This window comes from Pezoporus wallicus, unplaced genomic scaffold (genome assembly GCF_028554395.1).
Source record: "Pezoporus wallicus isolate ANWC-B61680 ecotype Strahan unplaced genomic scaffold, APGP_CSIRO_Pwel_v1 contig_8746, whole genome shotgun sequence".
Taxonomy (NCBI): domain Eukaryota; kingdom Metazoa; phylum Chordata; class Aves; order Psittaciformes; family Psittacidae; genus Pezoporus; species Pezoporus wallicus.
The window spans coordinates 429833-452383 of NW_026642307.1; the positions used below are offsets into that span (position 1 = coordinate 429833).

Below are 22551 nucleotides of genomic sequence, written 5' to 3' on the forward strand. Positions count from 1 at the left end.
GCTGGGGCACAGTGCCATCCCTTCCACTTCTAGTGGTGTACCACTGGCATGCAGCCCTGGTATTCTTGGTAAACCTCAGCTCAGACTAAACAACAAGCATGGTCCAAAACCCACTGGAATCAATGAGACTCTCTCCTCTGTCTCCAAAAGGGTTTGAGTCAGCCCCTGCATCAGTCCTCAACAAAGCTGGGAGAACTGTCTTAAGAGGATGACTTTCCTAATGCACATATTGGTGCTGCCTTTATAAAATAACATTAATCTTGGGTAAAAAGCCACAATGTTAGTTATCTGAGACTCATAATCTTCTTTCCCACTGACTGGGTGGTTGGTGAAGTGGCTGCTTACCGAACTGGAAAAACTGCAAATTCAGGATCTTGTCCATGTAAGGTTTTATGCGTGACTGCTCAAGAAGTCCCTTTTTGCTCTGAAAATACACCAGCTTAACACCAGTGCATGTATGTGTGTGTGTTTGTGTGTGTGTGCATGGTTTGGGTCTATTTTTGAGGCAAACATGTTGCCAAAGACTAAAAAAAAAAAAACCACCCTTTTTTTTGCAGCTTTTTTGAGGCTGCTGGACTGGCAACTACCACCTAAGAAGCTTTCCACTCTGGGATAATGGGTTCGTTCATAATTGGCATGGTTATGTTTTGGATTGACCACTGATGCTTTAATTGTGTGCTTAGCTTCAGGAGTTTAAGAAGGAGATGAGGATAGCCAGTTTCAAAGGTGCTAAGCAGCCAAAAGCTTGCATATGGGTAGTGAAATATAAAATCAGTTTCCAAATAGTAACGTAGGCCCCCACAAGAGTTATTATCGCTGTCATTATTTCTGACTATTACTATTATTACTACTTTATTTCCAGTACAGTATTTACTGTGTCTAGAGCATTTAGAACCACTGGTTGGGGTGTTTCCTGGGGCTGGCATGGCACAGGCACTGTCAGTAGGTAGGTCGTCTCTAACCCAGAACATTTGAAGATGAGTCTTCTCCTCTCCCCCTTTATTAGAAGTTTTATATTGATCAGGGTGATATCAGTGGAGTGTTCAGTATTTAAAGCTTGGGAATAATATTTTAAGACAAAGCAGAAAGTGTGTAAGAAAAAGAAGTCTGGCTCATCATTTGCTTTGCCATTTGGCACCCATCAGCCTCACAGCCCAATAATGCTAATCACAAAACTCAGCAGACATTCCATAGACATGGGGATTATGGTTTCCATGCAATATGTCATTTTTGTTTATGCCTGGCATGCTCTACTTTGCTAACTTTCTATATAATCCCTTCCCATAAAAGAAGGCATATCTGGTTTGGGGAGGGCCCTGTCTCCTGGTATTTCATATTTTATGAAACCACAAATACAACAGTCTTACAAGCTCTTGAAATGAAATACAAGTTGAGAAATGTAATCAATTACCATTATAATAGAATTTCTATAAAAATAATAAAAGAAAAACAAGAGAAAATAGGTCCTGAAAGTTATAGGCCAACTGGGAAGTCATTGTGGCTTTGGCCTAGCTATCACCATGTCAGACTTCAGCCTTCTCCCAGGCAGCAATCTAATTGTAAATTATGTATATACAGAACATCATTTCTTAGCTTTGGCTTTTAGTGACCCCCTTCCCTTCTTTGCCTTTCTTCACTCTAACCTGACACATAAGAAATATTGAAGTGTTTGCACTAATGGAGAAATGACAACGTGCAGTCAAACTTAAACCAGCTGTTTCCCTGCACTGTGAACACAAAGAGCCAGGCTGGTGATATTTATAGCTTGACTGGCCTCTAGTGAGCCAGACGCTGACTGCCTTAATTTGCCATGTTGGCCTTAAGGCTTGAAGCAGCTGTGGACTGCAAGATAGCCAGGGAAAGTTAGCAAAAGCAAAAAGAAAAAATGGGACAGATTTTTTCAATTAGCAAAAGTTATTGTTTGATTGAAAATGAATGGCTGCTGTGTATACAACTCAATAAACAAGCATCTTTTATTTTGCTCACAGAAAGCCAACAACGTTGCATGTGTTGGCATGTGGTGTTTGCTTTTTCCTTTCACTGGAGGAAGGAACTGGATGGGCTTCTAAGTGCCACACTGTAACATATCTGAGTGACCCCTGGGAGAGACCCATGTGACCCTGAGCACCTACTGAGCCCAGGGCACTCCACAAGAGTGTTCTCTGCCCGTTCTGGATGCTGCTGGGTATATTAGCATGGGACTGCTCCAATCCCAGCCTCTCCATAGCCCTGGTCCACTGGGGCTGTTGCAGACCATTTTGGTTGCCCCTGCTTAACCCCACGTGAAGTCGCTTCCATGACTGCATGGCCCAGTGAGGACTTGAGTTTTCCTTTTTTTCCTTTTCTTTTGTCTTCTTAGGACTGCCTTTGACATTCACCTTACAGCAAAGATAGATAAACAGACTGTCACTGTGGCTTCAGCATCAACTTAAGTCACCTTCAGCTGGTGGCACAGGTCCTGAGGAGCTTCCCTCCTTTCCACAGACCTCATCAGCTCACTTCCACCCTGGCTACCCCCTTTCCTGTGGGCAAGCATCACCTTCACACAGCCGCCGCACATGGGTGGCGGAATGACTCAGGTTATAGCTAAACACTGAGTTGCTTACCCACTCAGGCATCTATTTACTTATTTGTATACTTCATGATTCTGTGATTGTACTTGCTAGGGAAACAGCTTCCCAGTCCAGTTTGCTAAGGAGTTGCATGAAAAACCTGTATGAGCACTCCAGGGATATTTCAACCTCTGTGCATTTTCTGGCATTTTAATGCCTCTGTTACGCTGAAGCTCTCTGTGGACTTGCACTGCTTTCACAAGGAACCTTGGAAGGGAAAATAAAACCCGTGTTTTCCTTTCAGCAGGTTAAGTGTGGCAGTGCTCACTCGGCAGATTTAAAGGCAGGTGCCTGCACAGAAGCAGAGGGCTTGATGTGTTTGCAGGGCTTGGCCTGGTGTAGGCACAGACGAAGCTGGGCAGCCGCATCCAACTATGGTGCTGGGTGATGAGTGTGTGGTGGAAACTGAGCTCTGTCAAAGCAAGTGTTGGGGCCTCTGATACCACTGCTGAAAGCACTTTTCAGAGTCTCACTTAGCACCCCCGGGAATCCCTACTGGTGCCAAGGAAGCAGCCCCTGGGGGCCTTCAAAGCTGCTGGTGCAGCCACAGTCCTGCTCTGGCAGCTGGAAAGCCGGGGCTTCTCCTCACCAGGGAGGGTTGGGCTGTCCCCAGTGTGTCGTGCCAGGGGGGAACCCAAAGGGGCAACTGCAGGACCCCTCATTGCATGTCACTTCTGCAGCAGGTCTCAGCAGATGTGAATCCCACTCATTCATGAAGAAGAAGGTGTGGAGAGGGGCAAGGAAGAGAATTTGGGGCTGTGGCTGTGTAGCCCTTGGAACTGGTATTGTGGAGTGAAGTATGTCAGGTGTGCTTTAGGAAACAGCATTGTACCTCCAACTCTCAGTGGTTTTATAATTTTTCCTTCATGGACCACTTTTTCAGTGACAAACCATCCTGGGAGGGAAGTGCTGACCAAATTCACCACAGCTTGAGTAGCTGCAGTGAATGGAGATTAACATGAGTATGCTTTGCCATATACTCACTATGAACTGACCTTTACATGATGTTGTTCTGGTTAAATATAAATTTACGTATCTTGGCCCAAATTATCTGAAGGTGCTGGCTTTGCAAAGCTCTCTCTCTTGTACATAAGGACAAGGTGGGACATTGCAGGCTTGCTCCCCTCTTTCTCAGATCACCTGCATTATGAAGTAGGAGAGAAATCTGCGTCCTCTAGGACAGTGTCATGTTCTGTTTGCCAAAGCCTCACAGAAGAAAAGTTCTAATAGCTCAGCATGTCCTCTGACCTAATCAGCCATGGACTGGATGGGGGCCATGCATGGAAAACTCCAAAGATATCCTTACACCACTTTACTCTCCTGAGACCCCTTTTCTATAAGTAGCCTCTGTAAGGAAGTTATCCAAGCTTATAAGCTGTGCTTATTACATAAACTTATAAAGATATGTAAATATTTGGAAAATACAATTTTTCTCATTTATTTCTCTCTGAAATTCAGAAACATCAAATCGAGGGGGATACGTTATGGGAATGTTACAGAGATCATGTAAAATTTTGCTGATTCCTAATCTGTGTTTCTCTGACACCTTGCATTTTAAGAGAACACAGGTGTTTCATATCACATGGGGAAAATAGTAACATAGTGAAGAGGAAAAAATGTGTTTCATGCACTTATTTGTGAACTTACATCTGCTTTCATCACAGGCCATGGTTGGCAAAACTCCAATGGACTTCAGTAGGAATGGGCTCTAAATTTAACCATCAAATCAGGTTGATTCTAAATAACCCTGAACAAAGGGAAGGCTTCCAGGTCCAAGGACCCATGGAGAAATATTTTCTTCAACAGTCATTTGTCAGCAATCAGAGCAGAATCAGATCAGGAATGGGCAAAGTGCTCTTGGGTAGCACAACTGTAGTATTTCCACATTTTGGGGGGTTGTTTTTTGTGTAAATTCCGGGTGTAATACAGTATATTTACAAAGGGTAAAAATAACATGCAGCTGTGAAGAAAAACATCTTGGGTTTCATTTCATACCTGAGGATGAATCACTGAAAAGCTGCACCCTTTCTGCTGGGCACATTTTCTGAAAGCTGCTTTTCCACTGCCCCCGTTCCCCTGGTGGTTCAGAAATAAAGCAGACACACAGCAAATCCTAAAAAAGCCTTTGCAGACAATCCCTCTCTTGTTCTGGGCACTAAAATTACCATTTTCTAGTGTCTGCTTGCATTTTCAGCTTTGCTTTCTATACCGTAGAAGTTGGTTCCAGCCATTTGAATTAAGCCTTGCTTCAGTGGAATGCGTAAGCACATGCTCAATTTGAAGTACCTGAGTAGTCCTGTTAGCTGCCATGGCACTGCTTCCACACGTGGTTGAGGTTAAGCATGGTCTTAGAAGATTTGCTGAACTGGGGATTTGCTTGTCCACCCAGTAAGTTAACAGGACAAAACCCTTAACCATCTGCTTCTGGGTTTTAATGAAAAGTTATTACTTATTTATGATCTTACCCACCCCCATCTGTGTATATTCAGATCAGAAAACCAGCTCAGAAGCGCTGTCAGATTGCCAAAAGCAGTGTGCTACTGGATCTTTCACATCATTTACTGTTCAGTGTTTACAAGAATGGTTTTAATGTACAATTGCCCATAACAGTGGTGAAGGCTAATACTGATGTGATATTTCATGTCAGCAGCAAGATATTCATCTCCCTACATGCCAAGTTCCTTTTCACAGAAAAACAAAATAAAGCAACTGTGCCAGTTAGGCCAAAGGATGCTGCTAGCTCTGTTTCCCAAACACATCTCTAAAAAGTCAGCAAATGTGCCAAATGTTTCTTTCTTTTGTCTTTGTAATATAACTGACCTTAGAAGTCAGGGTGAGCATCTGCATAGGTGTAAGGTCATGAGTTTGATGATGTTTCCAAGGATATGTGATTTAGTATGCAGACTCACTTTTACATATATGCCATTTGTATTTGTTAAGGGTAAATGGAAAAAGCCATTCTAGTTACAAGCAATCATCACAAAAGCTCTTTTCTATGTCTGAAGAAAAAGTTACTTTTTTTTGCTTATCTCTGTGTAGACAAGAAATAAGTGCATCCCAGAATTATATTTAGGGGTTTATAGTGGGGTAGCAAAGGTAAACCTGAGAGAATAATGCCCAAGTACTCTAGTTCTGAGAAGAAAGGCTAAATTCACCACCACTCAATGACAGGCAAAACCAGGTGGTGACTGCATTTTCCCTTGTGGTTATTTTTCAGTCCTGTGGCTGACAAGGAGTTGTAGGATCTTTACACAATGCAGATTTCATATGTAATATGTTGTGCAGCACCCAAGGTATTTTATACCTGAAAAAGGTATGTGAAGCCAACATTTCCCAGGCAACATTTAAGGCCCTGTTCCTTCTTCTAAAGCAGATGACAGTACCCATTGAGTGGTTTCTGTGATATGTTTTATTTTTAAATTGAAAGCCATCAGCAGTTAATTTTGTTTTTAATACATACATTAACACAGCATGGTAAAATTAGTAGTAACACTGAGTGGAAAAAAGTGATAATATGTACTTCTAGTATTTAATATGTATTCTAAATCTTCGCATCTTTCCAAGCACTAGTTATTTTTTAAAACGCGTGAGAATTATAACTGGTTTAGCTCCTGACCCATGGTAGTGCTGAGGATTCAACTCAACAGAGTCACTTGGGCATTGGATAAAATATCTGCCACGTGTTTTTGACATGTGCTGAGCAGACAGTGGTCCAAACTGTGTGTTATTTTTCCTCTTTTGTCCTTAAACAATAGCAGAACTCTTGTCGGGAAGTGTCTGACCACTGGTGTACTTACAGTAACACTGCTGCCCAAAGCTTGCAGCAGAAGCTGGGATTTCCGAGCTGCAGAGAGCAAGAGGCTATGGGTGAAACATATGTTGGAGGGCAGGGGATAGATCCAGAGTCTGGGTTTTGGAGGATGTCTCAGTTCTCCGGACTGCAAATTAGTCAGTTTGCAAGGATCCTAAATGAAGCATTGCAACCTGACTGACCACAGTACAGTTTCAGGAGTTAAATGGCAGGACAAAAAGAAAACTTGTTAGCGATTTAGTTTCGCTAGAGAAACCAAAACCCAACTAACACCCTCTTTCCCTTGCCAAACAGCCTCTTTAAATTTAAAGGTATTCCCTGTAGCTCTGTTCTTTATTTTGATTTTTGTAACAATTTTTCTCTCTCTGATGAAACACGTTGTAGACATTAAATTAAGGGACAAATATGTCTGTGTCTGCCAGAAAGAAAACTGTGATGCAATTAAAATGCCATTAGGGAACCCCCTGTGGGATGTTAAACCAAAAGACTCCATTCAGAAAGCAAAGCCAAAATTAAAGAGGTGTCTGGTTGCAGATCCTCTGCAGATTTCCATTTCTTGACTACAGTACCATGGAGACTGTGCTAGTGAGGAGCTGAAAGGTTTTTCCAGTCATGTGTGTGGTATTTTGAATCATGGCTTTGGCAAATGTTCATTTTCTGTAAGCCATACATAGAAGTATGTCTACATTGCATGACATAAAAGAGCAACTGAGCATGGCCAACATGAAACAATGACAGCAGTGCAGATGAAAAGCTGCCTAAGGCTTGGACAAGCCTTGTCCAAGGCTTGGACAATGACAGCTAATAATAGTTTTCCTTCAGAGAATTTGCATTAAGTGTATCTTTATGTTTGCTGAGTTGTCTGTGAGATGTTTGGAGAGAGAAGTGCAAGTTACTTGCGGCCAGCAGGCTCAGCAAGCTCATTAGCAAGCCTCCATTCTCATCTGGTTGCTGGAAATAAATCGTTAGTGTTTATATGTTTTTTGATATATAAGAGCCTGATCCTTTGAAAATAAAAATAAATATATGGTCCACTGGCTGGTCATTTTTTCTGAGGCAACTGAAGAACTTAGCAGTTATTGGGTGGTAAGTGCTGAGTTTTCCAGCGATAGTCCAACCCTGTTGCTTGAGTCTTGTTTTTAACATTTCATTCAGTGAGGATATTAGTGGGGACTGGAATAATAATAGAACCACACCTTTCTTCTCTTTCTAGGAATTCTCCTGATGACTGTAGTGTGGCAAAAGGCGGGAAGATGGTTAGCGGCTCAGACAATGTTGGGATGAACTATGGAAATTACATGGAAGAGAAGCATGTTCCACCCCCAAATATGACTACCAATGAACGAAGAGTCATTGTGCCAGCAGGTTAGACCCTCTACACAAAAATTCAAAGCAAAAAAAGACATTTCCCCTAAGTCTACTAACATTATTTAAGAGGATTTGGAGAACAGTGGCGATGCAATACAAGTTATCAGGAAGAAAAGAGCAGTAATTTCCCAGGGTTATTAAGAGAAAGACCTGAGAAATATCATAGTAAAGCCATCTCCCCAGCCTGTTCCTCCCATTTCAGCAGCATAACTGGCAGATTACAGGTACTCAGATGTTATCTGACTTCTCTAGCCCTTAAGTGGGAAAATGAACAGTCACTTCCATTTCCTAACACTATGGACCAGCTGGGTGCAAAGTGTGTGGGAAGAGAAAGGCTCGCTGTACCGCACGATATTCCTGCAAATACCAACTCCAGTCTGGCCCACAGCATGCTAAAACCACAATTGCTTCTGTAAAATCAAACAGTGCATGAAAAGCATTCATGTAGGTTATCCCCTGAGTTTGGGCGGTGTAAAATATTTTAATAAGCAAGCTGACAACTCTTCAGCAGTGTAAGAGCACAACTGAGAAATTCTTGGTTAGTCTTGGCAAGCTTGGTTGTGGAATTCAGCAGTTAAGTGAACAAGAAGGAATTCACTCTTGTGTGCCTTGTCCTCCAAATAAACCTCTGCTGAATGGTTTGCTGCTTTGGTTTGCAGAGTAATTAGAATGCCTTTTTCTGAAGTCAAAGCATTAGAACATCATCATGACCTATGTGAGTTTATAAACCACTGGCTGTACATAGCATAGACATACCACCTATAACCTGCAAACAGAAAAGAATGTTTTGCTGCTAGTTCATTTCCAACAGAGATGTGCCTATCTGAAACATTTCTGCTACTGCTATGTTGCCTAATATTCTTACAGTTTTTCAGTTGCTAAGATATGCAAGAGTACTAACTGTGGCCACATTTTGCAAGATGTGATTATTTCAGTTATTTGTCAAGATATGTGTGGACAAATATGTTGCAGTATGCTCTGCAATGGTATTGACAGTTCTGTTCTGAAGACAGAAGAGGGATGCACTGAATAATGAAGTATCCTGCCAACTGGAAGCAGATCACACTGGCAGTCATGACATTTGAATGTTCCTCTAGAACATTTGTGGGTTTGGTGTTTGGCACTTTTTTTAGTCTTTTAGTAACCCTTAAGTTTGGTTAGCTCACACAGATCTTTCTCTCTCACTGTGTTCCTGGAGGTATGTCTAGAGTAACAACTTTGAGGTGGATTTGAGTGACATTCAAGGAACAAGATGGTCACAGTCACAGCCTTTCTATTTTGATGTTCCTAGAAGAAATGTATCAGTAAAAATCGCTTGGTTTTCTTTGACTACCGTGTAGCACTGTGCATCTCAAGTGGCAACATTTAGGAGTAAAAAAAAAGCAAAATTCACATTTCCAGCTGTGCTAATTTTCTAGTTATCATAAGTAAGTATAATTTAAAATTATAAGCATAATCAATTTAAAAAAAAAAATTCCTGGTGTTTGCTGGTTTACTTCAAACCGAACTGATTGTAATTGTTGGAGTTCTCTGTTGTAGGTGTGGGAAATCTCATACAGACCCTAGGTTTACCACCAGACTTGCATCCCTCTAGTTTGCTACATATTTCATACCAGACTGAGGTGGGAACCTCTTTCCATAGGCTTTTAGAGACTGTCATGCTCTTGCTCACTTCCAGTCCTTCACCCAATGGTGCCTTCACCTTTCTGATGCTTCTCTTGACATTTTAAGCCCTGGCAAATCAGAATATATATCCTCTGGAGCTTCAGAGGTCTTCTCTGTTCTCTGAAGTGTACCAGAAAACAATATTTTAATATGATCCATTCTAGTTTATGAAATAACTGACCAAATCTGTGAGTGCTTACTTAGCCTGTGCCCAAGGAACCGTACTTCTGACCGTGGAAAATTCACTTGAATAAAGATAAAAATTCAACAAAGAGCTTTGAAAATTGTCCAGATACAACTTACAGTGCTGTTAGTGGGATTTCTTAAATACTTTTCTGAAAAGGATTCTCTGCATGAGGACAGAGACATAAAAGTGACAAGACAAAAAAGCTAAATGGTAGAAGGAACTCAACAGCAGAGGGTTTGTTGTTAATAATCAGAGCTCACAGCTCTTCCTTAATAGGTTTTCACAGATACGTATTCTCCTTTGCACTCAACAGACCAACTTAATTTGTTCTGTATTTCCAGCAGTCAGTAAACCGGATTAAGTTCTTTCCAGTTCAGCTGTGGTCTACATTTATTTTGTACTGGTCGGGCGCATCAGCACTCTCCCCTCTCTGCCTAATTTTATGCTTTGTGATGCCACCAGATCCTACGTTGTGGAGCACAGACCATGTACGCCAGTGGCTGGAATGGGCAGTGAAGGAGTATGGTCTCCCGGATGTGGATATCTTGTTGTTCCAGAACATCGATGGGAAGGAGCTGTGTAAAATGACCAAAGATGACTTCCAGAGACTCACCCCAAGCTATAATGCAGATATCCTCCTGTCACACCTACACTACCTCAGAGAAAGTAAGCTAGTTTTCTGTCACTGTGGTAGTGGCTACAGTCAGTCTGCAGATTGTTGTCTAAGGATATCAGCCTTAGATTTAATGGTGTGGATACACTTCGCTCGGTTTTCAAATGTCTGTTGCAAATTTTGCTGTTCCTAAGAATCCTGATCCAAAGCCTTTTGAGTTTGATAGAAAGACACCCATTAATTTCAGTTGACTTTCACTCACATTCATTGAAGAAAACAGGAAATATTTCTTTATGTCCATCTCAGAGAAAAATGAAATTAAAAGTCAGCATACTGTAGGAAGAAAATCATATGGGATTCAGTACTAATGTTTTTTCTGGTCACATACTTGTTTCTTTCCATTTTAATAATGAGAATGCTAAATGAGAGTGCAAACAGTGATTCATAAAGTGAACTCCAGGCATGATTGTAAGGACTGACAGCAGTTTGCTCTACTCTGAATAGGATCAGAAAGATTTCACTTAATTTAATAAAATTTCTGTAAATTCATGAAAAAAAAAACGGTCCCTGAAGTCCAAATGCAAATTACTTATAGTGCATGGCTAGTATTTCAAAGGGAAAGAGGGGGCTAGCAAATTCCTGGCTTGAGGGCTTTCATTTAAGCTTGAGGAAATTTTTCAGGTTTGCCTCATTTTAACGAAGTTAAAGCAAACATCGTTTTTCAAAGAAAAGAAAAACAAGCATTGCAACACCAGTGCGGTGCAGTCTTCTCCACACGCACACTGTCAATATCAGTCAGAAATATTATGCATTCATAATGTTGAATACATGAATGCCCTAGTTTTAAGTTGTAGCACACACGCCTCCCTCCAAACTGCAGGCTGAAACCGTCAGTAGACTCACATTCACACAATCCTGTCAGGGGAAAATATGGTTTAAAAAGATAATTCACAATTTTTTTTTCATTTTGGTGTTGCTTTTTGTTTTGTTTTGTAGCTCCTCTTCCACATTTGACTTCAGATGATGTTGATAAGGCCTTACAAAACTCTCCACGGTTAATGCATGCTAGAAACACAGGTAATACTGGCACTGCTCCCATTGCTACAGGTCATCTTTTATAAGCACAGAATTCCTTTTTATGGGTTGCTTGCTAAAAATGGAAATGGTAAATCAGGAGGGAGACAAGTATATCCTCTTCCTTGATGTGTGTGTGTGAGTTTTATGAACAGACACACAGGAAAAATGTGCAGGGCCAGATGGTGCAAAAATGGTCTCCTTACTGGTATTTTCTTGTGTTCTACAAGAGAAAGGGGTCCCTGAGCCAAGATAAGTTGCAACCTTTGAGCCTTTGTTTCTGAGGACTTTTTTTCTCATTCTATCTCATTATACTGTCAGACCTACTTCACAAATCCCTAGAAGGTTTGTGGATATCTCAAAAGTGCTATAGCACTTGCTTAAGTATTGTGGGCTCTGTTGAATGGTGACTGTCTTCCCTCCCATGCCGTATGTTGTATAATTCAGTAAAATTGCTGTTTAGGCAGTTAGCTCATCTCCTTTGTCAGCCATATGGGACTTGAGCTGTAAACTCCACTAAGTTAGTTGTAATCTCTACTAAGTCTGAACTGAATATTCACCCCTCTGTTAATCTGGCCCAGGAAAGTATTGAGTGTAGGTAGGAGAATGATACAATACATGCCTCTAAAGCACCTTTCTTTCAGAATATGACTGAAAATATTTATGAAAATAATTCAAATACATTTGATCTTGCTCTCACAGTTGTGCAACTGATGATGGCATGAAATTGTGTACATACTATGGTGTACACACTAATGAAAGATGTTTGGAATATTTCATGATCATGCCTAAGGGTATTAGTTACCAACAGTGACCAGAAATAACAATTCTTTATTAGAAATGAAAAAGATAATACAAAGGATGATTAAAAAAAAAACAAAACAACAAAACCCAAACAAAAATGCAGAACAACAAGAAAAACAAAACCAAAAAAACTTAGACTGTGATGCCTCTTTCATATTTCATTTAGCTTTTCACTGTGGTAAATAGCAGTGAGTATCCCATCAAAATTAGCTAGATAAGAAGATCCCTCCCTGAGATCATATGTTTGCCACTTGACAAGAAGTTCTGCTGCAAGTTGCAGGCCTGCTGCAAACCCCACCAAAAAAAAGACAGTTTTTTTTTTCCATTGACTTTGATGGTGTTTGAAATAAGATTTAAGCTCTTTTTAAAAATAGATGGACTTGATGGTCTTTTCCATCTCTGGTTTTCCAGATTCTAATTTGCCAAGCAGTTTCGATATACAATTATCCAAGTGTTGTTCAGCAGTTCTGTGTGTTATCTTTTCTATGTGTGTGCACTGACAATGATAATTTGAAATTCATTTCAGTGAAATGATATTGTCTGCATTTCTGCTGGAAGTTTTCATTGGGAGTGTGAATAATGTGATGCTGTTCATCAGCATAAGGAAAATTAGTTGTTCCTTTGGCATAAGATCTTTGGAGTGGGGTTTTCAAAGGACCCAGAAAGAGTTAGGAAAATGTTCTTGAACTCAGCAGTAACTGCACAAGTCCGTATGACCCTTTTCATGTTCTTAGAGATGGTCATTAGAAGTCTGCTGATGTAGTGAGAGCAGTTTTAGTGTGTGAGATGAGATACCATTTTTTATATCAACCTCAATACTTTTATTTTTTTTCACTCTGTGAAGAGAATGGGATTTCCAAGGGTCTGACCCAAAGCCCACCAAAGTCTTTGAGAAGATTCCCACAGACACCAATAGGCCTTGGCCAAGACCTGCCGTCTCTGTTGAAAATATGAAGCTGTTTGGGAAGTGCGTGCACTAATGAAAAGAATGCAAAGAAGTTTTATTTCAGAAAATATGAATCCACTTGCCCAGGTGGAGGTGATTGTGATGAAAGTAGAAGGGATTTCCTGAACTTGACTGTCTCCTCCCTTAACATGGATTTTGCAGACTTTTATCCAGTGTTTTGAATGGATTTATACCGGTGCAAAAGCTATCGGAATTAACTTTTGTATATAATAGTCCTAAGATAAAAATTAGTCATTCATAGTCTTCATTCAGACCCACTACAAGAAGGAAAATACCAGTTGACTTAGGGGTTGTGAATATGAATCTTTAGGTGTTATGTCATCTTCTTTCTCTTTAGGAGGTGCCACTTTCATTTTTCCAAATACATCAGTTTATCCAGAAGCAGCACAGAGAATTACAACCAGGCCAGGTATGAACAATGACCACCTTTTGTATGCTGTGATCTTGCTCATTTCATCCCTTGAAGTATCTCTTTCTCATTCAACTCTCTTTTCATAAATATTAGACTGTATTTTGAATGCACACACATATACATATATTGTATATATGCGTCTATGTATCGTTGTGTAGAGTGATATAATTAAATATAAAATATCTGTTTCTTCAGTGTATCATCTCTGTATTTAAAGCAATGCTGTCTACTATTTAAAGCACCAGAGAATCAGAAGACCTGAGTTCTATTCACTGATACTGTAGCACTGTCCCAACACAGTCACTTTTCAATGTGCTTCAGTTCTCTGTAAGCTGAGGCAAGAATGCCCTCTTTTATCGTGCTATTTGACGTATATTGGGAAAAATTTCTCTAAAAATGCTGTCTAGGTTTTATTTATGTTAAACGCAAACAAATGCCACAACATCTGCCTGTGACTTTAAAAAGTAAGATCAAAACACAAGAAAATTCTTATTGTTTAGAAGCTTGAAGCACATGGAAGTATCGTGGGTGTGCTGGTATGTGAAAGGCTAAAGGGAATAAAGAAGATGAGGACATTGCTATGAACTAAAGATTTTCTTCACCTCTAAAGATGCTGGGAAAATTACTCATGTGGACATTTACTTTTCCATTAATAAGTGCAAAGTACTGTGAGCCATCAAAAGGATTTTCAGCAAAATCCTAAATTTAAAGGAAATCAGTTACTAAGCCAGAGTCATACATCCAAGTGTACTAAAAGGACACTTGAATTAACTGAGCTCTTGCGAAAAGGTACATTATCTCATTAAAAACAGAGGGGGTTTTGGATAGCAAATATTATATATATCTTTTGTCAATGCTCTAGGGTATAATCCAGGACAATACATATAAGTAACTATTTTATATACACTTGTGTATACTTCTCTGTAATTTCTTAACCGACAAATTTAAAAAGATAGGTAGGGAAACCTACCTGGCTGTTACATGACCAAATCCACCCTGTTTAGTTTCTAGGAAAACAAACTCTTCTCCTCCATTTATTTGTCTGTAATAGTGAATAAAAAAGAAACCGCTGATCCAGTGTACGCATTTGGCATTTGGTTTCCATAAGGCATTTACCAAAGTGCCCCAGCAACTATTTACAATAAAAGTTAAATCAGCAGATCATAAGAAAAAGATTAAGAACTGGCTAATTAACCCATTACCAAGATTAAAAAAATGGACATCTTAAGTCATGGGTGCTTTAGCATTCTCTGCCAAGATTTGTAGTTACTAATAATTGGGAAAAGGACACAACATATTTGGTATAACACATAGAGAGATCATGTGGTACTGAGAACCAGAGGTTCCTCTGAAGGATTGCTGTGCAGGTGCCTAGAAGCTTTAATAAGGAAAGGAGCTGGCAATATGTTAACAGCTGAAAATACAAGTTGATAAAAAGACACAAGTTACTTGCCTATCTTACTGATTTAAAATTAACCATCTTCACTTAAGAAAGAAGAACTTAACATAGGTATCTTTCTTTGTGGCACAATGAAAGCCATTGCTATAGTTGATTGACAAAGTATAAAAAAAAGTAAGCAGGTGAAGAAACACAGTGGAGATCATGTGGGAAATCTGACTGTACCATTAAACAAATCAGCAGTGTGGCCTTGTACAGAAAACTGTGAATTATTCCTTGTCAAAAAAGCCATTTGCAGAATTAGAAGGTGCTTAGAGCAAGCCATGAAAATATGGAAAATCTTTTGAGCATGTTGAAAGATACAGTAAGTTTAGAATTGTTCAAGTCAGGGCCTGGGGATGAGGAACAGGATATAATTATCAAAATAAAGTGTGTCACAGAATAGCTGCTTAGTCTCAGTCTTAGTCTCGGTCTTAGAAGTAAGGATATTCAAAAAGAAGTTAGACATTCTCATGAAACATTAAGGCAGTTTTCTCTGACGTAAAATTTTCTAAACCCCATATCAGACATGGTGAATTCCTTAATTTCATTATTTTTATCTAAATCACATTCACAGTGACACTTACAAAACTAAGTGTTTTATGTCAACATCTTCCTGTGTTTACACAATTACTTGTAAGAGTTGTAGTTTGGATGTCGGATGTCCCTATTCTTCTGGGGTCTAACTAAACTAAACATTTCTTACAGCAAACTATCATGTGATTTTGAAAGTATCATTTTATCTTTTACAATTGAAAGTTGGCAAACATCTCTAAACTCAGAATTTTCATTTGTTAAAGAAATAAGATCTTTTTTGCAGAGTTTCAGTTTTCTCTCAAGAAACTGAGAAAACTTGTTGGCTTATTTGGTGGCTTTCCTTTTAGTTGAATGGCATATTTCAACTAGACTGCCGGGCAGCTTTTCCATTGCGAAGTTCCCTTCATGTGAGAGCAATGGCAGACCCCAGAGACAATCACTTGTTGACATGAAAAAGGTCAAAACTGAGGGGTGGGAATACATAATGTTAAATGGGAATTAGCCAATTCCTGGTAAGCAATTCTGGAGAAAGTATTTAAGCATTGCCATTGTTAAGGCACTACAATATAAAATAGGAAATGAGCAAGGCCCATAATCAACTACAATGACAAGGGCGTATTTCTTCAGTCACCTTTACAACAGAACATGAGGTTTCATCAAGCTGTAAGTAATACAATGAAGCTATCTGGAGCTCAGGAAGACCTAATATGGGTTTGTCTACATGTCTCATCAAACAGGAGCATTGCCATCAAAGATGTGTCCATGATAAGGACATGTTGTACTAATATCTCATGAATAAGAACAGATCTGCTTATCTGGGATAGCAACTTGTTTATCAAGACACAATACTGAACTAAGAATGAAGTTGGAATTTGGTGCTATTTCAAGAAAGGCTGATAGCTGGGTTTTTCTTTCAGTGAAGAGGGTGTAGTCAGAAAACCAGAAGATGCGTCGAGTTGAAAGGCGAAAATTTTCTCACAGTCCTAAATTTGTACCAAATACATTTCAAGACACAAGTGCCACCAAGTACAGCACGCAGCATCACACAGCCCACTCCATGGGCAGGTGTCTGATAATTTGGAGACCTACAAAAAAGAGCAGAGCAAAGGAGACTTTTCGGGGTGGGAGGGAAATAGGTTCCTTATCTCACCAGAATCTCCCTGACAAGGCTGCCATGGAGGTAGAGTACTGGCCAGGCATGGCAGAATGGAACAAGACACATGCAAGCATCCCACAGCCAAGCCCTGTACCCCTCTGTACAGGCAGAACTCAGAACCCCCTGGAAACATGACCAGAGTAGTTCTGATTTTTATTTTTTTTTTTCCAGAAGATAAATTCCTCAGACCACGAGTTATCTCTAACTGCAACAGTTAATAATAGTGCCAATCTCAACCTGGTCAGGGCAGCTGCATGTTACAATGATTCACCTGCACACCAGTATTATGCTCAGAGATGGGCACTTGTACAGTTCACTTAATTTTTGCCAGGTTTCTGAAGGACAAGATTATGGTATAGCTCTCAAGAAATCAGGGATAAAAGATCACAAGTTACTCAAATGCAATGCAAAGATAAATTGCATATCTCAGCAAAACGAAAGTTTTCAAAGTGTAAGATTCTATGAGACGACAGCGCTGGTAGTGCCAGTCTGCTCCACAAGCCAAACAGACTGAATAAATTAAAGGCAATTGGTTGTGAATTTCACATTACACTTTATTTCCATTGATATTTTTGCTCATAACACTTGGGAATGGGCAGAGATACATCTGTTTCCACAGAGCCAGTCTGTGACTCTTTCTTTGCTTCATAAGTGGTTTAATTTCCAGACATCATTTCTAAAATAAAGCACAAGCATTGTTAAGAATAAAGTCATCCACAACAACTTAGTACCAGGTGGGGACTACTGCCTTCCTGAGATCCTGGGCAGTCTACAGAAGTCTCTGTTTTTGGCAGCAATTTTAGCTAATGTATTAAAGCCGGCCATAGAAAAGCAGAGGCAATTACAGAAGATTTCAAAAGGTAAAACAAACATTTGAATTTATTACATATACTTTATGAAGAAAGCTTTTGTTTTAGTTTATTCATTTTTATGTGCCAAAGCATTGAAATGAAATAGAACTAATGAGCAGATGAAAGAAAAGACAAACAAAAATTTAGATACATAAAGTTAAGGAACTTGTCTCAGGAAGCAGAAAGGAATATTTAAACAGATGAAGCAGGGAAAAAGCAGTCCACTTTTTAGAAGAAATACGTGTGCATATACATGTTTAACATTCAAGCATGTTTAAGATTTAAGATGTTTTCACATATTATGTTTCTAAAACTAAAATCTATCTTAAAAGAAAATACTGTTACGTGCTGATATTGGGAGGAAGTGGTACACAGTTTATGCTTAATCTGAGCTCTGACCTCTTGGGGAACTTTTCCTTGCAAGACTCTAGCATAAATTGTCCATGATGTACAGAGTGTGTCATTCCTTGGTGCTCCAGGCTGAGGAAGGGGACCAAAGGGAGCACTCTGAGCCTTTGGAAATTATAGACTCTATGAGTATTTTTACCAGCTATTTCAGTTCAGTTCAGACATCTAACAAGAATGGGCTTCTCTAAAGAGCAATGCAGAGGACAATGTGATGCTGTTATTTTAGAGACAATAAAGACAATAAAGGTTCTTAACAAGGAATATCCTTCTTATTTCAGTATCTTTTTCAATCCTGTGAGTCCCCTAGAAATGTGCCCCTCATGGACGTAAGAACTTTATTTCATATCTGCATTAACCAGTGCATCTTTCCTTTGCAGACTTGCCTTACGAGCAAGCCAGGAGATCAGCATGGACGAGTCACACCCACCCCAGTCCTCAGTCAAAAGGTAAAAGCATCTGCAGATGTCTAGCCTGTGGGCCTAATGCACATCTGGTGCAACCTGGATAGACTCTGAAGTGAAGTGATAGAAGCTGCTTCAACATTCAACTCTGAAGTATTTTTACCTGTGCCATGGCTGGAAAGCCTGTTGGCTCTGTATAAACAATACTGGGTAGAGTCACTGGGGCAGCCACATTCTTCCTTGAACTCAGGCTTCATCAGGTCCCTGACCCTATAGTCTTATAAAGCTAAATCCTATTGTGACCATCATTGAGTGGTGAGCAGCAGGAGCCCCTGGCCTGTGATCTGTCACAGGTTTGGTGCCCAACTTCCAAAATATAACTACTTCCAAAATATAACTACTTGAAAAAATAACTACACGGTTTTTCCATTTTCAGCTACTCAGCCATCACCCTCAACAGTTTCCAAAACAGAAGACCAGCGTCCTCAGTTAGGTGGGTTTTATTTTGTTTGAATTATGTCTGGGTCTGATGGAGTTTCCTGAGCGTGATGAGGACAGCTATCATCTACCAACCAGAAGCAAATTGCAATGTCTGATTTAGACCACAAGTGATATCTCCAGCTGGTGGCCACTAAGCACCCAGATGTGTATGAGTTGGCTCTACAGCTGGATCTGAGATGAAGTCTCCCATCACCACTGACAAATGCTTTTAGTGATGTTTAATGGCACTGATGACTGCAGAGTGAAAAAACTGTTAAACAAAGTACAACGGTCTAGCGTGAGGCGTCCATGCCCATGGCAGGGGGGATGAAACTAGATGATCTTAAGGTCCTTTCCAACCCTAACCATTCTATGAGTCTATAAAAGGTAGAAGGTAAGGATGTCAAAAGACCATCTACTCTACAGTAGCTGAAGGATATAGCAGTTGGAAAACATGCATGAGCAAAGAAATGAAAATGGATTACAGCACAGAGAAATTTATTTGCACTGTGCTTTGGGATATTAAACAGGAAAATTAGAAGGATTCTCAGTTTTATCGGGAAACTGAGGAGAAAGTAGAAGTTTATGAGTTTGTAAACTAGCGGTTTTGCAAAATGGGTGCATTTTCTGTTTTCAAAGCAGCTAATCCATGGGGTAGGACCTAGTCCTTTATTTTGAATTTGACTGTGTTTTGGACAGGTAGCTAGAAAGCACTACAGAGATTCTGAGTCAATTACGGCTTTTGTTAACAGCAGAAGGGTAGAAATGGGAAATAAAAGAGATTTGGAGGATATTCTTAGCTCAGAAGACTCTGAGCCTGTTTTTATCACATGGATTTCAAATCTTTATTCTATTTTTTTGTCATATCTAAATAAGACTGTGTGCATGACTACATCTCATTAACTCATATGCATGCTGCCTGGGAAGTATTGCACTGCTTTTTGCCCAAATAGCGTTTTATCTAATCTGGCCTTCCGACCATAAGAATCTTCCAAGAAATATACTGATGATTTATGTAAGTCTTTAGGACCATTTAATGACTCTGAATGAGCTGCACAGATCATTTAAATGTATAAAGAATGTAACCTTTTACATGTATAAAGAATGTAACCTGATTATCTTCTTGGCTGTAAAATGGGCAGCCATTTGAGAGCATCTGTCCAGAGATGAGGCAGCCCAGTGATAGGGTTGTTCAAGAGAGACACTCCAGGCTGTGCTTGCAGCCCATCACTCTGGTTTTTGTGCTTCTGCCACAGCTTCCCCTTTTTTTCTGTTGTACTTAAGGAAATAAAGTTTTCACTTCTGGATGGAATCCTTTGAGGAAAACATTGAGATGCTGTGGGCACTGTGTGGCTGGCACAGGCTCTTCTGAAAATCCTGGTTGCAGAGTTAATGCAGGGATCTCTTACTGGACTACAGTGACAAAGAGCTGACCCAACCACGTTGCCTGTGCTCGCCATGCACTCTCAGCCTTCTTCTTGAGGTTGTTTCGGCACAGAAGGAGTTAGCAATGGTGTGAGAAAATAACTGCGGCCTCACAAGAAGAGAAGCCACTGTCCTTTCTGGAGGGGACTTTTACCCCATTACCTATCTGTGCCTGTGGGCCCTGGCACACCACAAGGGTCGATAGAATCAAAGGGTGCCTGTTGGTGCATCTGACTATATGCTTGTGCACCCTAATACAGTATAAAAGGCAAATGTTTATCCTTGCAATTGTTCACTTGCGTACCCAATTTCAAGGCAAAACATGCAAATATTGCAATGCTGAGAAAGGAACCGCCTTCTCCAGTGTTGGACCTGCAGTCTCATCAGGCAGTATACACTGCCCCTTAAAAAGTTAAAAAATAAAAAGTATCACCTAAAATATTTGACATCATTGCTACATGATTTTAAACCTTTCTTTTACAATTTTGTAGATCCATATCAGATTCTTGGACCGACCAGCAGCCGACTTGCAAATCCAGGTGAGAAGAGATTTTGCTGATTTAGGAGATTTTGTTTTCACTGCTAGTATCTCCAGTTTTAAGCCAGACCTGGAAGATGATGTGACAGATTTTACCACTCTTCTGTATGACTCAGTGGAAGCCGATTATACCCACTGTGTTGCAGGATTAGGTTTCTAAATTAAACAATGGTGGAACTGAGGTCACAGATTAAGACACAGAAGGTCACGTATCTTACTGTAAGCATCTACATATAAGTTATGTATCTTATTTCCCGTTGTCTTCATTAGAGACAGAATTAATATAGCTCTCTGTAGAGAGCTATCCAAATAGTTCTCAAGTAGATGGTTACATTCAGTCACTCAAATACCTCATTAAAGGTATTTGAACTTCTCATATCAATAGGAGTTCACTTCAGTTGCCTAAACATCAGGATTTTGTTAAGTGCTGTAAGATACCCCATCTGGCCTCCAGCTACCCCTCCAGAAGGGCATGAGTCTTTTACCAGTCTGCATCATATGTCCCAGATTTTGTTAATACACAATACAATGCCACAGTGACCTTGACAAATAAAAAATACTGAGTTTAATAAATTATATAGGGAGAAAAACAGGAAAGCATAATCTATTTGCAAAGAATAATTGAGTTAAACATTTAAAAAATATTCTCCCACTTTAAGAAGAAGGCAACAGGGTGGACTCTGGATAGGGGCTTGTAGCACATTTTAGCTAAAGATGACAGACCTTCTTGGTGAGTTAATAACACTGATTGTGAACTGTGCATATTGCACTGCTTCTGCTCTGAACCCAGAGGATGTGGCTGTACATCACCATAATCAACATAATAATCTGCCATAATGGCTTGACACTGTAAATCCACTTCCTATTTGCCTTGGTTTAACAGCCACAGGGAACCATGTTCCTTGTTCCGCATTGCAGGTCTCCTCAACCCCCAGTAACCACGTGTCTTCTTACAACCATTGTATATGTTTTTTCATGGCACGAAATTGCCAAAGTACTCAGCGATTTCCTTTCACTTTTTCCCAAGTGATATCAAGTACAGTTCTAGGTTAGCTTATTTGTAAGCTAAAACAAACAGTTTTGCGTGGCATAGGAAAGCAATTAAGTATTAAGAATAAAATTTTCCAAATGGCATAAGGCAGTGGGTTTCTGGGTGACGCTGATCTTAACTGGAAGTTGGGGCCTCCCTCCCTTTAATATGTTCATAAACCCCAGCTTTTATAATTTTGTCAAGCATCTGTTTGGTAGACTTTATTACTGTGGAAGACACTGGCATGATCTGGATGAGGATACTCTTAACATTTAGATACAGAGCTCTTACACACCATCATTCCTGTGCTTTAACATGTTTTCTGTGTTTATAAATTGGTGGAATTACTCTCTCATTAAAAGGAAATTGACAGCAACCATTTATTTTCATAGGACTATATTTTACATTTGGAAGGCAAGTGTTTATGTTAGAACATGTGTTGGATTGCTTATTCAAAAAGTTGTGTTTCGTCCAGTGGTGAACTGTTTATTGATTTTCAAAGGCTAATCCTCTTGTTATGTTTTGTGTATTAAAACTTGCATGCCTTGCTCATACCATGGATTCTTTTGTTTGTTTGTTTACTTAATGCATGTTAATGGAACAGAGGAAATTCATTAAGGATAGTTTGGATAAATATCATTTAAAAGAATATGGGTTTCAGTTGCACTGAAGTATAAACTGCTAATGGATTTCAGATGCTACTCTAGCTTGATATTATAATTCGCTACTATAAGCTTTCTAAAGGAAAGCTTGTTTATTATACCCACATATCTG

At 39.7% G+C, this 22551-nt stretch overlaps 2 protein-coding genes across 6 annotated transcripts in view; one reads left to right on the top strand and one right to left on the bottom strand.

Annotated features, from left to right (window-relative positions):
• Nucleotides 1–22551, bottom strand: part of KCNJ15 (potassium inwardly rectifying channel subfamily J member 15) — a 274328-nt gene that overhangs the window by 190831 nt on the left and 60946 nt on the right. The window lies entirely within an intron of this gene.
• Nucleotides 1–22551, top strand: part of ERG (ETS transcription factor ERG) — a 106690-nt gene that overhangs the window by 80669 nt on the left and 3470 nt on the right. For 4 of the 5 annotated variants that reach the window (XM_057428701.1, XM_057428702.1, XM_057428704.1 and 1 more), the window contains exons 3-9: nucleotides 7637–7788; nucleotides 10106–10309; nucleotides 11253–11333; nucleotides 13439–13510; nucleotides 18281–18349; nucleotides 18741–18797; nucleotides 20701–20748. In XM_057428701.1, coding sequence (XP_057284684.1) covers nucleotides 7637–7788; nucleotides 10106–10309; nucleotides 11253–11333; nucleotides 13439–13510; nucleotides 18281–18349; nucleotides 18741–18797; nucleotides 20701–20748 — 683 coding nt within the window. The remainder of the gene's footprint in view (nucleotides 1–7636; nucleotides 7789–10105; nucleotides 10310–11252; nucleotides 11334–13438; nucleotides 13511–18280; nucleotides 18350–18740; nucleotides 18798–20700; nucleotides 20749–22551) is intronic. The other variant, XM_057428703.1, reaches the window with a different exon arrangement.